The 15,790-nt window shown below is 41.6% G+C and overlaps 1 protein-coding gene across 1 annotated transcript in view; it reads right to left on the reverse strand.

Moving 5' to 3' along the window:
- The window catches only part of SMARCA2 (SWI/SNF related BAF chromatin remodeling complex subunit ATPase 2), a 163,458-nt gene that overhangs the window by 27,393 nt on the left and 120,275 nt on the right, over nt 1-15,790 (reverse strand). Inside the window, exon 27 of the mRNA XM_068973585.1 lies at nt 2,042-2,259. Coding sequence (XP_068829686.1) covers nt 2,042-2,259 — 218 coding nt within the window. The remainder of the gene's footprint in view (nt 1-2,041; nt 2,260-15,790) is intronic.

Here is a 15,790-nt window from a genome sequence, read left to right on the forward strand (position 1 = left end):
CCTAGGGACAGTGCTGCTGCCAGACGTTCAGATGTTTCAAAAAAGGTGGTGATGCTGGTGGGGCAGGGGAACCCTGACACTTTATAAGAATTCTTGCTAGATTTATGCGCTTGCTTTAAAACAGAAAGAAAGAAAAAAAGAAAGATGAAACAATCTGTTGGCAGTATGTGGTTCACCGGGTGGTGACCTCTTTTATCCCGTGAAAGGAGGAGACAGCCATCACCTGGAATAAAAGGACTTTCTAAACCTCCAAGGACTTCTGTGGCTCTTCTCAGTGTTCCAGCAGACCTAGGCTCACTCAGCAGGTAATGAACACAATGCCTGTTAAACATCAAGGCACCCCTGGTCAAAGCCACAGACGTGTCTCTCCAGAGACAAAGGCAAAAAGTTAGAGGTATATGCAGAGTGACACCCTCTACTTATTTCTCTCTATGCCAGGAGCTAATACATTAAGGTGTAAGTGTCCAAACTGACTTCCTGGAAACCATTTCTGCCTCCAGCCAACCTACCAGTGTAGCCAAGAAGGGACAGAGACTTGACAGAGAGAACGGCTGATGCTCGGTCTACAAGTCTGCGTGTTCACCTGGGCAAAGAATGATGTCGTGGCCAAACTTCCTTTCCTAGATTACTGTCACTCCCCCGTGTCAATGAACGTCTTATCCAGACGTGATGTAACGGGGCCGCCCTTTGTGGCCACTTTAGAATTCTCAAAGGAAATGACTTTAAAAAAGAAAAAGAAAATAGTGAAAACAGTAAGCAGAAGAGAACCCGAGACGCCTGGGAGGTAAAGAGGACCGAGAAATTCAGACTCTCTTCACACACATTTGCTCCTATTCCCCTTTCACCATTTTCTGAGAAAGTCTTTATGTTTTCTGTAAGGAGCTATTAATAACACCCCATGGTTGAAAATTTCCTGCTTGTTCCACTTCATCTTTACGATGAGGTTTTCTTCCTCTTACAAAAACATGTGATAAAGTTACAATGAAGGACTAAGAGCACAACTTATTTGTGGTAAACAATTCCAGGTATACAGAGCAACAGAGTTAATGTCAAACGTTTCTGGTAGCTAGAAACTGATTCGTGTCACTATGAAACCTAGAGACATAAAATGTGTTTCTTCTCATCAGTTTTTTCAACTGAAATGAGATGTGATCTTCCTATTAAAACTGCATCACATGATGACTGCATAGAAACCAAATCAAAAATGTAGCCTAATTTATCAACTACATACAGCTGCCTGACACCCCAAAACACGTTTTACTTTGGTTTTCAAATAATTGTTTACTGTTTAAAAATGGCCTGGAGATAGTGTCTGGTACAGATTTCTCAAAGTTGACATTCAAAAGTTCCTTTATCTCATGTAAAAGAGATAAAGTTGCTGGAAAACCATCCTCTTTAGGTAGGGTTATTAGGAAGAAGGAGATGGCTTGAACAAGTGCTCAGAAATTTATATGGAAGGATTGGAAAGAGAGTGAAATTATACCTTTGGCTTGAGTTGTTAGAGGGGAAAAAAAGTCTTAGCATATTTAAGGTGAATATTCACGTTAAGACTTCGTTTTAAACCAAACCGATGCTTCCGTCAAAATACCATTTCTTCTTTCCTTCCAAGGTATTTTGATGGAAGCATCGGTTTGGTTTAAAACAAAGTCTTAACGTGAATATTCACCTTAAATATGCTAAGACTTTTTTTCCCCTCTAACAACTCAAGCCAAAGGTATAATTTCACTCTCTTTCCAATCCTTCCATATAAATGATGGTATTTTGGAAATCCCTTAGGGTTTTGTTTTGTTTTTTAATTTTGTCATCTAAACTCCTATTTCCAAATATCTTACATGATACCTGGTAAAACATCATACAAAATATCAAGTGTAGCCCCTCTAAACTGGGTCCAAGTTTACTGATACCCCTGGAGCAACACCCATAAAACGGGGGGTAGAAAGGACCTAAGAACCCAGCGTGCACCCTAACAGAGCGTGCTCTGCAGGCAGCAGCACGCGTGGCCTCGGTGAAGACGACGGAGGTGAGGGACTGAGGTGCTCACCTGTCTTTGTAGTTTATCACAGTGTCAATGATAGCATTCATCTGCTTCGTCAGTTTAGGGGGATTTGGTGACAGCTTCTCAGCTGGAGGGCGACCTCTCCTCTTCTTGGCCTTCTCCACATCTTCTTTTGCAGGATCTTTATCCACATTTCTTCGTCTTTTTCGCTTCTTAAGCCGGACTTCCTCTTCCATTTCTTCCAAATTGCCGTCTTCAATGGCCTGTTAATTGGAAACGAAGGAGAAAAATTCAAGACAAGAGAATACTAGAAAGAAAAAAAAAAATTAGATAATTAGAATAAAATGAAACAAACAAACAAAGCAGAAATTAACAGTAATCAGTGAAGTAAGAAGAAAAATAGAAAACCACCATATTGGATAAATGTATCTTTAACCCAAGTCTTATTTCCTGATCAAAATACACGAAGGCCCGAAACACTAATAGCAAAGAATGTGACAAATATGAAGAGATTTATACATTTAGGTGTTTGAAGATAACTAAAACCAAATGACATTTCAGCTCGATGTGGGAAAAGAACCTTTACTGTCTTATTTCTGTAGAGAGTCAAAGGTAAACTGAAACAAGGGGTGAATAAGGAAAAAATTTCCCTAAGATTGCATCCTTACATTCATATAAGCTTTGACCTTCTCTTCTTTGAGGTTTTACATCAATTTATTCATGATTCACAACATAAGTCAAAATTCCATCCAGATTTTCTTCTAACATAGCAATGAGTAAACAAGAAACGGGAAGTACAAAGCCACATTCCTGGGTAAACGCACTTAAATCATCCGATAAAGAACACACACACTCACAAACAAAAAACACTTTTTTCCAATTACCTGCAAACGCTTGCTTTAAACCAGAGCCAGCAGCACTAATGCAGAGAGATAATAAAATAGCTATAAGAACAACCAGGTATAAGAAGAAACCTGTTCATAAAGGACTAAGAGATCCATGTGACAGCCCCAGAAGTTTAAACTTTTTTTTCCCCTCCTGGTTAATCTCAAAACTTAAGGAAAATAAAGGGAAAGGAAAAACTGCAAAGAAAAAAACAGCAATAGATAAGACAAAATCTGACCATGGAAAAGAAAATTTTTAAAAAGACCTTTAAATTGCATGTCGAGATTGGTTTCTCACACAAAATAACTGATGTTGTTATTTGCTCCTCCTGCCTCTCAATATTGCCTCCAGTATGCAAATGCTAATCAATCCTTTCTCGTAGCTGAAAAGAGCTCTAATCATAAGGCAATTACCTTCATTTCTCCACAGCACCAAACATGGCTAATATTTATGATCATGTGAGTATAACAATCAATATAAAGAGTGATTACAGCTCAGACATAATTTCTTGCACTTATGTACAATGCCTTCTGAAAAAGAAAGGTTTTGTGAAGAAAACCTGGTGCAGAACACAAAACAACCTGGCATGTTAAAAATGCCAGTGGGATTTCGAAAAGAAAAAAATAGGCTTTCTATGCATCTTCCAATGTGCAAACCCAGAGAAGCAACATGCACACAGACAGAAACCTAAAGGGACAGCCTGAGCCCAGGCCTTAATAATCAAAAGACAATTTCCATCACGATCCTACAGTGTTCAGATAACCACTATGAAGGAGGCAAGGTCTGATGAGTTATGAGGAAAAAGAAAAAAGAAGGAAGGAAAAAAAAAAGCTCCACGTTATTTCATTAATATTCATCTGACTAAAAGCAGGACACCCACTATACAGCTAAACACACTGCAGCTAAAGCGAAGATTAAGAAAAGGAAATTTGTCCCGCAAATCTTGGAGGCTGAACATGCTAATAATAAATACAGCATGCAAGGCTGTCAACAGTTAATGGTATTGCTCTCCTCAAGCACCCAGTTACACACAGAAATACGGAGAACACCGGCTTTTGATGTGTTACACACCTACACATGCCTGGGATGTAGTTCTACTGAATCTTCAAGACGGCAACGAAAAAGGATATTTACCTTACCACTATCAGCAGGCCGGCTATCGGAAATCACAGTTAGTGGGGATAAAATTAACAAGCCAGCAAAGCAGCGAGCTGCTAGTCTCTTCATCAGCTGATCAGGAAAAAAAAGAGAGCTGGGGAAAGGCTATGTTTTCATATACAAGTAATTTTATTTTACTGAAAATTTAATACTGAAAGGATTGTGGAGACTCAAATCTGCTGTTTCATTCTACCTACTACAAGGCCCGAAGCCTTCCTCCTTCAGCCTGTTTTAATATTGACAACTACTTATCATATTTTTTTTTCCCCCTGATTATTCCAGGCAGCAGAATTAGAGATTTTTAGCTCAGGTGCTTTCTCATTCTTACTCACATTTGAACAATTAAGCCAATAAGAAAACAAATTAATATTCAAATTTATTTTTAAAAAAAGGTATGCTTTTTTTTTTGTATTTTAAAGCTTATTTTAGTGCTTTAAGAAAATAGGCTGCGTGGTTTTGGAGCAGTTTAAGATGATTTTTTTTTTTTTGGATAAAAGAATTCTTTCATTAAATGCATGTAAGTAAAAGCAATGTGCATGTTCTCAAGTTCAAGTATTTTAATACAATATATTATTCTCTTTAAAGAAAATCCCAAACAACTGTGACACTTCACTTTCAGTTTCATGCTGTAAAATTTTTCATTGTTTTTCTTTTCTGGGGGATAAATGGAGAGGGGGGAAGTTGTGAAAGGATATTTCTCCTCTTACCCCTCCCTTAAATTTTGCAAGAATGGAACAAAGCATAAGCTTGTGATATTTGGACTTCTCAATCTCTAAATCTGGGAGTAGCTAAGAAGCGAAAACAAATTAAACTGCAAAAAGAACCAGGGAGACCATTTTTATTACAATTGCTAATACGTGCAGATTCTTATTAAATTTAGGGTTTGGAATCACAAGGAAACACACAAAGTACTGACCATTATTCCCCTTAAATTAAGGTTTTATGCAGGAATGCAGAGAACTACAAAACATTTTCCCTCCTCCCCAAAGACCCCAAACACATCCATATGCAGTGCTTTATGTTCAGGGATTTCTAAGGGTCTTTTTCTAATGGAAATCAATTCACTAAATATTTCCCAGTGCTTCTCGCACTTAAGAGAGTGGAGTAAGATTACTCCAGCCTGAAAGTAAAATTATTCATGGAAAATTTTAAATTGTTCTCCTCTTAAAAAAAAAAATTATTTATTCAACTGGCTTCACTGACACTACTCAGGGCTAGGGGCTAGTGACACACACACAAAACTTGCTACACAATGCTCAAGTACTACCCCACAAAGAATTCCCTTCCAAACCTTTTACCAGCACAATATTGAAATAAATCACAGAAGCAAACCCCCAGTTTCCGACTGGTGACGTGTTGCGCAAGAGTGCGAGCCCTAATTCAACATACAGACGGCTCCCATGCTGAACTGCCTCTAGATTTAATGAAGTGAATAGGAAGGAAGTCGGGGAAAAAAAGTGTACAAATAAGAAATTAACGCTTTCCTTCCCTACCCAAACGGTGAGACACAACTACAGCGAAGTTTGCTGAGGCACTTCTTCCCTTAAAGGCACACGGCACCCATTTGGCTCCCGAAGTCGCTAAGAAAGAAAAAAACCCTTCTGGTGATAAAAATCCCCAGCCAAGTTAAAATAGTTAAGCATATTTCAGCCTGCGTTTTTTTTCCTGAATGAAGCTGGGAATTACTCCTTCCTCCACTGGATGGCAACCTTCTTCCCCCCACCCTCCTTTTTTCTCTTTCTCTTTCAATTTAAAAAAAAATTTTTTTTTAAAGAATACATGATCATGACACAGGATATTCAAGGATAAGATACAGAGTGGCTCTTTCCTCAATTAGTTAAGAAAGCAGTGTGTGTGTGTGTGTGTGTGTGTGTGTGTGTGTGTGTGTAGGTTCTGAACACAAAATGCAGGAGACGTGTGTGTGTAGGTTCTGATCATAAAATGCAGGAGAAGGTTGTGTGTGTGTGTGTGTGTGTGTAGGTTCTGATCATAAAATGCAGGAGAAGGGTGTGTGTGTGTGTGTGTGTGTGTGTGTGTGTGTGTGTGTGTAGGTTCTGAACATAAAATGCAGGACACGGTCCGTGGAGACGGTTGGTAGTACAGGATTAGCTGTTTTAAAGCAAACAGTTTGCAGCTTACAGAGCACATGGCAGACCCGGGAATAAGCCACACGTGGGTCCAGCCATGCCCCCCTCTGTCATCCCGACACACACTATGTCTTAGTGAAAGATGAACAGTCCAGAAAGTGCGCATTATCCTGACTCTTCTCAACCCCAGGGTACAGCGAGGCTCCACGATACCAGGCAGCAGCAGAAGGGATCCATGACTATGAATAGGTGAACAGGGACGAGCAAACAAAAGCCACAAGCCAACTCTGGGTGCACCGTTTCCCTGTGGCTGTCTTTTCCACTCAGCATCTCCAAGCATACCGAGCTATGTGGCACAGCCCTTACAGTGGAACAGACCATCTTAAGAAAAACTGAATGGAGCAATTTGAAAGCAATTCTAGACAATGCATGGATGATCTTTTTTGGAGATGAAATAGGAAATTCCGTATTCTAAATTCAAATGTCTGGTATTTAAATATCTGCCCCCTGACAAGGTCTCTCTCCGTGTGTTTCTTCTCTTTACCCTCTGTTTCTCTGGGGGTCCTTCTCCCTTAGGGCTCTAACTGGATTCCAGAAGGCCCTCGGATGCTGCTGGAAGTAGGGGCGAGGGTTACAGAACTGAGGGCTAAGCAGTAAAGACAGAGGATTGGTGCCAATTACATGTCAATTCCACTGCTTCCTGCCGACCACTAAACTTCATTCCAATATTCAGGGAGACTAAACCTCCCTCAAGCCCTGCTAAGACCTGGAAGCAAATAATACAGGTAATGATCCCCCAGACAACCAGGGGAATAGGAGCAGCGACTACAACCAAAGAGTGGCATTTTAAAGAAAATTCAAGATTTCATGGATAAGAAACATTTTTATAATAGGAATATTTTACAACAACAAAAATTGAACATGGAGCTCTTGCTCAAAATGCCACAATCATTTCAATCTCTTGGTTTCATAAAGACTATAGCAATTTTGGATGCAGAGTCTCAGATCCATGGCAGAAACTGGACAATTGTTTTTGATTATATGAAAATTAATAAAGGGAAGCCGCATGAAAATGGAGTCAGGAGGCCAAAAGGGGGAGCTCTCATGAAGCACCACTGCATGCCAATCACAGGAAGAATTGTCGGATTCAGACCCTGAGAAGAACCATCAACAGGACAGATTCACCAGCTACAGGACCCAACTGGAACAGATATTCGGTTGACCCTTGAACAACAAAGGTTTGAACTGTGTGAGTCCACTTACACATCAATTTTTATCAGTAGTAACTACTACAGCACTACATGATTTGCTATTGGTTTAATCCCAAATTGGGTGCAGAGGACCTGCAAGTGTGGGCGGCCCACTCTAAGTTACACACAGATTTCTGACTGCAGAGAGGGCTGGCACTCCTAACCCCCGCATTGCCCAGGGTCAACTGTACATTGCATCTCCTATAAGACATCTACTACCCCAGCAATCCAGCCGGTGAGAAACCATTATCACTCCAAACTCCTCCTTTTCTCCAAACAACCCTCCCCAACTTCTTCCTTTTTATTCACTAAAGAACACTCCTCTCTTTTGTTTGTTGGACTTGTCTATGATTTTTGTTATAGCATGGTTGTCCTGAAACACAATTCTATGCTATTCCTGAACAAGCTCATTTTTGCTGATAAAATAATTTTTATTTTTGAGGTCAATAATTACCACCACCCCCCAAGCCATCTGTTAGGTCAATATGCATAAAATCAAATTTCCAGAGGTAAAATAAGCAAGACACAAAAAGACAAATATTGTACAATTCCATGTATATCAAAAAGGAGAGCAGTGGTCCTCAGGGGTCAAACAGATAGATGTGTGAGAACTGACTGATTAATGAGTGCAGAATTTCAGTTTGAGATGAAAATATTTCTGGAGTAGAGAACAGTAATAGGTGCACAATAACGTGCTGAAGTATTCACTTGAGAGTGGTTAGAATTATGCACTTTACATTATGGGTTTTTTATCCCAATAAAAAAAGTCCCTGTAAAAGAAAACAAACTCAATATTAAGGAAAAATCCCCAACAACTGCAGGTTCATACGTGTTCCTTACACCTCAACACATAATGCTGTGAAATCTTGTGAGCTTTCCTTCCAAACTCAAAACCTTACAATATTTCAACAAGAAGCACGTTTGGTCTTGTCCTGGCCAGTGACTAGAAGCCTTTTCAGAAATCTTCAATTATTCACTCATTCAGTGTTATTAAGGAAACATCCATGATGTACGGAAATTCCTGTACACAAGCCATACCTGTTCACAAACTTTGTACCATTGTTACCAAATGCCTCAAACACTCAAGAAATGAAACAAGTTAATCTGAAGGCTAAGAATTTTAGCATCGTTTTTAAAACAAATTTTTTTTCCTCTGGGGTTCAATTAACTGATGACAATTTTATAGACCCCGATTTCTTAATTCACTCATCTGTGAGGCAAATCAGAAGGCCAGCTGAGTTCCCTGCTCTCCCTAAGTCGGGGAATGAGATGGACAATGTTGGCCACTCAGGGAAAGCAGATGGAGCCTCAGTTTAACTGAATTTCTGGTACTGAGAGCTTTACAGTTTCTTGTTTGACAACTTTAGATCACATTCGCAACAATGATGCAAGGCTCTCTCTTTCCTCTCTGATGGCATAAGGAAGCCACAGGAGGACACGTGCAGGAGGAGGGGGGCGAGGGGAGCCACCCTTTACACAGTGAGACAGAGTAAATTAGTATCTATTTCAGGTAAAAGAAATTTGAGGTTAGAAGAGGAAAAGAATACATGGATTATTAAAATTATAAGCATGGGATTCTCCAGGCCAGAATACTCGAGTGTGTAACCATTCCCTTCTCCAGGGCATCTTCCCAACCCAGGGATCAAACCCACATCTCCCTCATTGCAGGCAGATTCTTTACCATCTGAGCCACCAGGGAAACCCCATAAAAGTTATTTAAGCTTCGAGATCAACTATGTACCTTTGTGGCAGTATTAAACATAATGCTCTATTCACAGAATGACTGAGATACAGGGGAGGGTGGTTCCCCAAACTTCTGGCCCCATGAATCCTGCCACATTATAGACATAGTACATTAACACCTTTGTTAGGCACGTGTTACACTTCAGCTCCCTTGGTGGACTCAACCACAGAGCCCAAGAGAGAACTTGGGAGCCTGTGAAAGAAGCTTAGAGCAACAGTGGAGAATTAAAGATATACACATCGGCTCTCTTACCACCAAGACCATTCACCAGTCACTATCAACTCCTAACAGCCAAAACTCCACCTGATTCTTTCCATAGCACAGCTCCTTCGGGGGCCTGGTCCACCTGTGTACTTCGAGGTTCTCAGGATATTAAAAAAAAAAGGAGAAGACATGCAGAAAGAATTGTGGTATAATTTCAATGCTTACAAAGAATAATTTAATGCTTCTGTGACAGATAGGCAAAACCGAATGATTAGGGGTGTAACCTCATTTAGAGATGACGACAAATGGTGAAGTGCAGGTCCTGGGGTCAAATGATCAATGCTTTTCTGGGTTTTCCTGTGACAGGCTGTCCGCGAAGCTTACGGGCCACCAGCACAAGACCAATTCTCTGTCTGTAAACCCACCATGGTTAAAGCATCAAATTCAAAGGAATTCAAATGGGGCTAAGGGTGAGAATAGGACACTTGTTCTGCTTGGGGCAGATGCAAAGAAGGCCACCAAGAGCCAAGTGCCAAGCAAGGAGACCACAAAGGTAAAGCAACGTGAGAAATCAGGAGCACAGTGATTTGAGGCCAATTCTAAGAGGAAGGAAGAGCATCAATTTCAATAAACCTGAAGACGCATGGCATCATGAATCCTTCTGCCATCACCACGGGCAGCGGGGGCCGCGGTTCACAGGCTGTTCACCATGCTGCCGGGCGCTTCATGCTTCACACACATTTGCTCATTTCATCCTCACAACAACCCCCTTAGGTCCTGTCATCCTCCTCATTTTATAGGTGAGGAAACTCAGGCATGCAGAGATGAAGCATACCGCACTGGATCAAGAGATACAAACTACTCTGTACAAAACAGGTGAGCAACAAGGATACACTGCCAAGCACAGGGAACTACAGCCATTATCTTCTAATAACTTTCAATGGACTACAATCTGTAAAAATACTAAATCACTGTGCTGTGCCCCCCAAATTAATGTAAGATTGCAAATCAACTATACTTCAATTAAAAAATTTAGTGAGTCACAGACTCACAGGGTGTACACTCTGCAAGTTGACTGCATAAGCCCTACCCACATTGGGAAGTTACTCTACTCCACAGCACAGAGGATGTCTCTGAGCCACCAAAGTGAAAGGGAAAGTTGCTCAGTCGTGTCCGACTCTTTGCAACTCCACGGACTATACAGACCATGGAATTCTCCAGGTCAGAATACTGGAGTGGGTAGCTGTTCCTTTCTCCAGGGGATCTTCCCAACCCAGGCATCGAATCCGGGTCTCCTGCATTGCAGGCAGATTCTTTACCAACTGAGCTATCAGGGAAATCCGAGCCACCAAGAAGAGGCTAAATTATGCTTAGGCTTAGGTGAATAATACAGTCAAGAACATCGCACGGTGCATCTTGGGAAGACTTCAGCGAAGACAGAAGCACATATGCACACGTGTGCTTACCTACATGGCACACAGATGGACACACACACATACACAGTCCTTGCTTTGCATGCAAGTGAGGGACCATAAAGATGACTACACAAGCTGAAAGTGAACAAAGCCATTCTGATAATCAACGGGAAAATTATTATCATTCTATGATACTGACAAATTTATGTCAAAGCATTAACTCGTGGGTTATGCATGTACAGGGGGATGAAAAACATAGTAAAATTAGTATTTAGTACACTAATTTAAAACTGAGAAATATGGCATTAAAATGGTTAAAAAAAAAATCTATCAAGAACACTTGGATAGCACTTGCCTTTTTATTTTCATCAAATAGCTTAGGATACAGACCAAGACCCTTTTCTAAGCCTTGGCAAATTGCCAAGAATCAGCTTTCAACATTTTACCCTTTGCCCTTTCAGTGTTGTGAATTCTCTCCACATTCCTTTAATGTGTTTTTTTGTTTGTTTGTTTGGAACTGTCACTTCCTCTGGGACATCTTCATCCTTTACGTCATGACTGTTTTCTTCATTACGTTGTTAACTTTGCCTTACTAAGTTTCTCTGGCTGAATATCTAGAGTCCACTCCAAAGGCCCCTGTGTGAGCCTACATCTTTCTTCACTTGTGCTCCTGATAAGGTGGTCTTCCAAGAAAGATCTGTCTTGGGGTCGCAAAGAGTTGGGCACGACTGAGCAACTGAACTGAACTGAACTGAACTGAGGTCACTAGGGTGGGTGCTAATCCAATGCGTGGTGTCCTCCTGAGAGGAGAGGATTAGGACACAGACACAGAATACTGCCAATACCTTGATCTGAGACGTCTTGCCTCCAGAACAATGAGAAAACCAGTGTTTGTTGTTTAAGCCGCTAGGTATGTGCTATTTTGTTTGGTAGCCCTGGCAAACTAACACAGACGATAACTGGAATCTTCTATTTGAGGGACTGATTTTTTTTTAACTGTATCATGATAATGAAAATTTGTAAGTAATGCAATCAGTTCAGTTCAGTTCAGTCGCTCAGTCGTGTCCGACTCTTTGCGACCCCATGAATCACAGCACACCAGGCCTCCCTGTCCATCACCAACTCCCGGAGTTCACTCAAACTCATGTCCATCGAGTCGGTGATGCCATCCAGCCATCTCATCCTCTGCCATCCCCTTCTCCTCCTGCCCCTAATCTCTCCCAGCATCAGAGTCTTTTCAAATGAGAGCTGACTTTTCAAATGAGTCAGCTCTTCGCATGAGGTGGCCAAAGTATTGGAGTTTCAGCTTTAGCATCAGTCCTTCCAATGAACACCCAGGACTCATCTCCTTTAGGATGGACTGGTTGGATCTCCTTGCAGTCCAAGGGACTCTCAAGAGTCTTCTTCAACACCACAGTTCAAAACCATCAATTCTTCGGCACTCAGCTTTCTTCACAGTCCAACTCTCACATCCATACATGACTACTGGAAAAACCATAGCCTTGACTAGATGGACCTTTGTTGGCAAAGTAATGTCTCTGCCGTTTAATAAGCTATCTGCTGCTGCTGCTAAGCCGCTTCAGTCGTGTCTGACTCTGTGCAACCCCAGAGATGGCTGCCCACCAGGCTCCCCCGTCCCTGGGATTCTCCAGGCAAGAACACTGGAGTGGGTTGCCATTTCCTTCTCCAAATATGCTATCTAGGTTGGTCATAACTTTCCTTCCAAGGAGTAAGTGTCTTTTAATTTTATGGCTGTAATCACCATCTGCAGTGATTTTGGAGCCCCAAAAAATAAAGTCAGCCACTGTTTCCACTGTTTCCCCATCCATCTATTTTCCCATGAAGTCATGGGACCGGATGCCATGATCTTAGCTTTCTGAATGTTGAGCTTTAAGCCAACTTTTGCAATGGGGCAGAGCAAAGACTGCTTGTATGTATATAAAACATTCCTTTGAATAAGTGATGGCTGTCTTCATCTTTCATGCCTGGAGTGTAAGGGGAGCGGTCCTGCTCTCAGTTTATCCACCTGGATCTATGTTCCAAATCAGGCAACTTCTCCCTGCCCTGGTCTCACCCCGTGGCCTGAGAATGGGCCCCTGTTCTTGGGATTGCCAGTCTTTAGGCTTGTGCAGGGCCTGGCCTGAGGGTCTCCGCATAAGCCCAAGTGAGACTGACTGGCTGGGGTAGTTCACTTCTCTTAGGAATTTGAACTACAAATGTGAAAGAGCACATCCACACTGGTGTGAGAGTTGAAGCTGAATGAGGTCATGAGGTAGCACATGCACTTGAGATGTTATTACTATTAACAATGAACAAACAGGAAACACAAGGTGCAAAGAGTTTACCGTGTAAAGGAGAAACAATAGCTGGTCCCAAGGAGACTGAAATTCCATAAACACAACGCACACAAGTATCTGGTTAGGCTACATAGATAGACGTGTATAAACACACACACATATATACATGCATATATATATATATATATATATATATATATATATATATATATATATACACACACACACACACACACACACACATTAAGAGTGTCAGGAGAGGAATATCTGGTTCCAGTTAAAGTTGAGAAGCCAACTGGGAAATGTACAATAATTTCAGATTTAGATTTACTCAAGTTGTATCTATATGGTACTCCTAAGTATACATAAGATTATTTGTCAAGTTTGACTATCCTGCTTTATTTAATACTAAGTCAATAAAGCAAAAAATTCTAAACAGAATTTTGAGCCCCTATTAGCTAAGCAATATACATATGTCGCAAGTGCAATTTGCAATGCGATAAATTTTACAATGAATCTCTAGTTTTAAAGCACAAATAAACAAGACAGAGGGAACTATGACCAGGTTTTACCAGTAAACACACTTAGCACTTTTCTGGTCTTGCTTGGTTTCCATAGCTCTGTGGTACCCTAAGCCTATTCCCAGTTTTGCTGGGAATCCCCAGCTGAAATAAACACAAACAGAATCGGAGATCCCGTCAACCAAGACAGTGTCAGCAATTGGCATGGGGCAGACAAACATTGGGACAGGCTTTAATGGGCAGTGGCATTCTTTTATAGATGACGATCCCTAAAATGCATTCCAGAAACAGAGCATCTAGAGAAAATCTTACGAGATGCACCCCTGAGTAAACAAGACAGCCATTTTCTCTTAATGGACCTCTACCTAAGACTCTGCCCACAGCACCAGCCTTCTGCTCTCGCCACCTCACTCCGTACCAATACTCAGCTGTGTCGCCCAATATTTCAATGCTAGTTGTGCTTGTTATTGGAACTACATACAAGTGGGCTTCCCAGGTGGCACTAGTGGTAAAGAACCTGCCTGCCAATGCAGGAGACTTAAGAGACCCGGGTTTTGATCCCTGGATTGGGGAAGATCCCCTGGAGGAGAGCATGGCAACCTATTCCAGCAGTCTTGCCTGGAGAATCCCATGGACAGAGGAGCCTGGCCGGCTAGAGTCCATAGAATCGCGAAGAGTCTGAAACAGCTGAAGCGACTTAGCACAAACACACAGTTGTGAAAAGAAATAGGATTCTTACTTCTACAAAACAGTGAGCATAACCAAAGACTCCATAAAAGATGAGTTGCTTAAAAACAAAATACTGTTGAAGTTGGCAAAGGCTAGACTCCTATAATTTGGAAAGGACCTGCCTTCACTCCCTGGTGGCTCAGAGGACCAAGCGTCTGCCTGCAAGGAGACCTGGGTTCGATCCCTGGGTCGGGAAGATCCTCTGGAGAAGGAAATGGCAACCCACTCCAGTATTCTTGCCTGGAGAATCCCATGGACAAGAGGAGCCTGGTGGGGTACAGTCCACGGGGTGGCAAAGAGTCAGACACGACTGAGCGACTTTACTTTCTTTCTTGCCTTCACCGTGCTTTGTTGGTGTCAGGATTCTCCCTCATGGGTGGGTTAGACAGAGTAATCCTTTCACGATGTATATGTCTATCGAATAATTACAACGTATACTTTATATCTTATAGTTTTGTCAATTATACTGCAATAAAGCTAAAGGTTCCCCCCCCACCCCCCGCAAAGATTCTCACTCTAAAAATAGCAATACTGGAAATCCCATGTGATACATAATGGGTGTTACTTAGGCAAGATAGGCTACTGTTTTCTAGCAAGCAGACTCAGAGGAAACCCAAGCCTTCCCTCAAAACTGTGGCAAACAGACATATCTTATTTTTTTCCTTGAAGCTTTCATCTACATACAAGTGACATGTGTATCATTTTCTAACCTTAACTAATATTTTCATTGACAGACTGGCTACTGGGTCTGATTATCTCAGTTAAGGTGGCTTCTGCTGTCTTTTTCTTTTTGAAATAGGGGTTAAAAAGAAAGGCCTATTAGCTCGCTTGTTCTTTTTTTTCATCCAGTCCTTTTCTCCAATGCAACAGGATGTAATCGCTCCATTCTGAGTATTTCCGATGTTATTATGGGCCACACTCTATTGGTCAGATTTTACATACCCCTTTCATCAGGGGATTGCCCTATTTGCATTCTTAAGTTTTCCTCAGTGAATCAATTCAAGTCTCTTGCCTGGAGCCTTGGGATGCCCCTGACCTGGTCATTCCCCTTCTGACCTGCCTGATGTCCTGGTATGCGAACCCAGCGAGAATAACAGGATGAAGCCTGGGACCTCCCCAGAGCACGCTACACGTCTTCTCCACTTGGTGATTTCTCACGTTCCCCTCTGGAGTGTCTTTCACAAATCCTTACATCCATGATTGTCCCTGCTTTCCTCCAGCTGTGAAACTTTCTTTTTTTTTTTTCCTTACAGAGACCTTGCCTTATTTTTCTCAGTTTCCCTACAGAATCTAGCTTTGGGAGGGAAAAGTCAGGAAACAGAATGACACCTGAACACAAAGTCAACTTCTAGACAGAGTTCCCTGTGAAAACTGCTCTTAGGTCATCTACCAGCTTACCAAGTCCTATGACTGAATTCAAGTGCATTTGTTTTAGATATTTCTGTATTAACCAAGTACAAAGTGACCAGCTCTAGTGTCAAACTCTCATCTTCCCTGCAAGGCC

This window comes from Capricornis sumatraensis, chromosome 6 (assembly GCF_032405125.1).
Source record: "Capricornis sumatraensis isolate serow.1 chromosome 6, serow.2, whole genome shotgun sequence".
Lineage (NCBI taxonomy): Eukaryota > Metazoa > Chordata > Mammalia > Artiodactyla > Bovidae > Capricornis > Capricornis sumatraensis.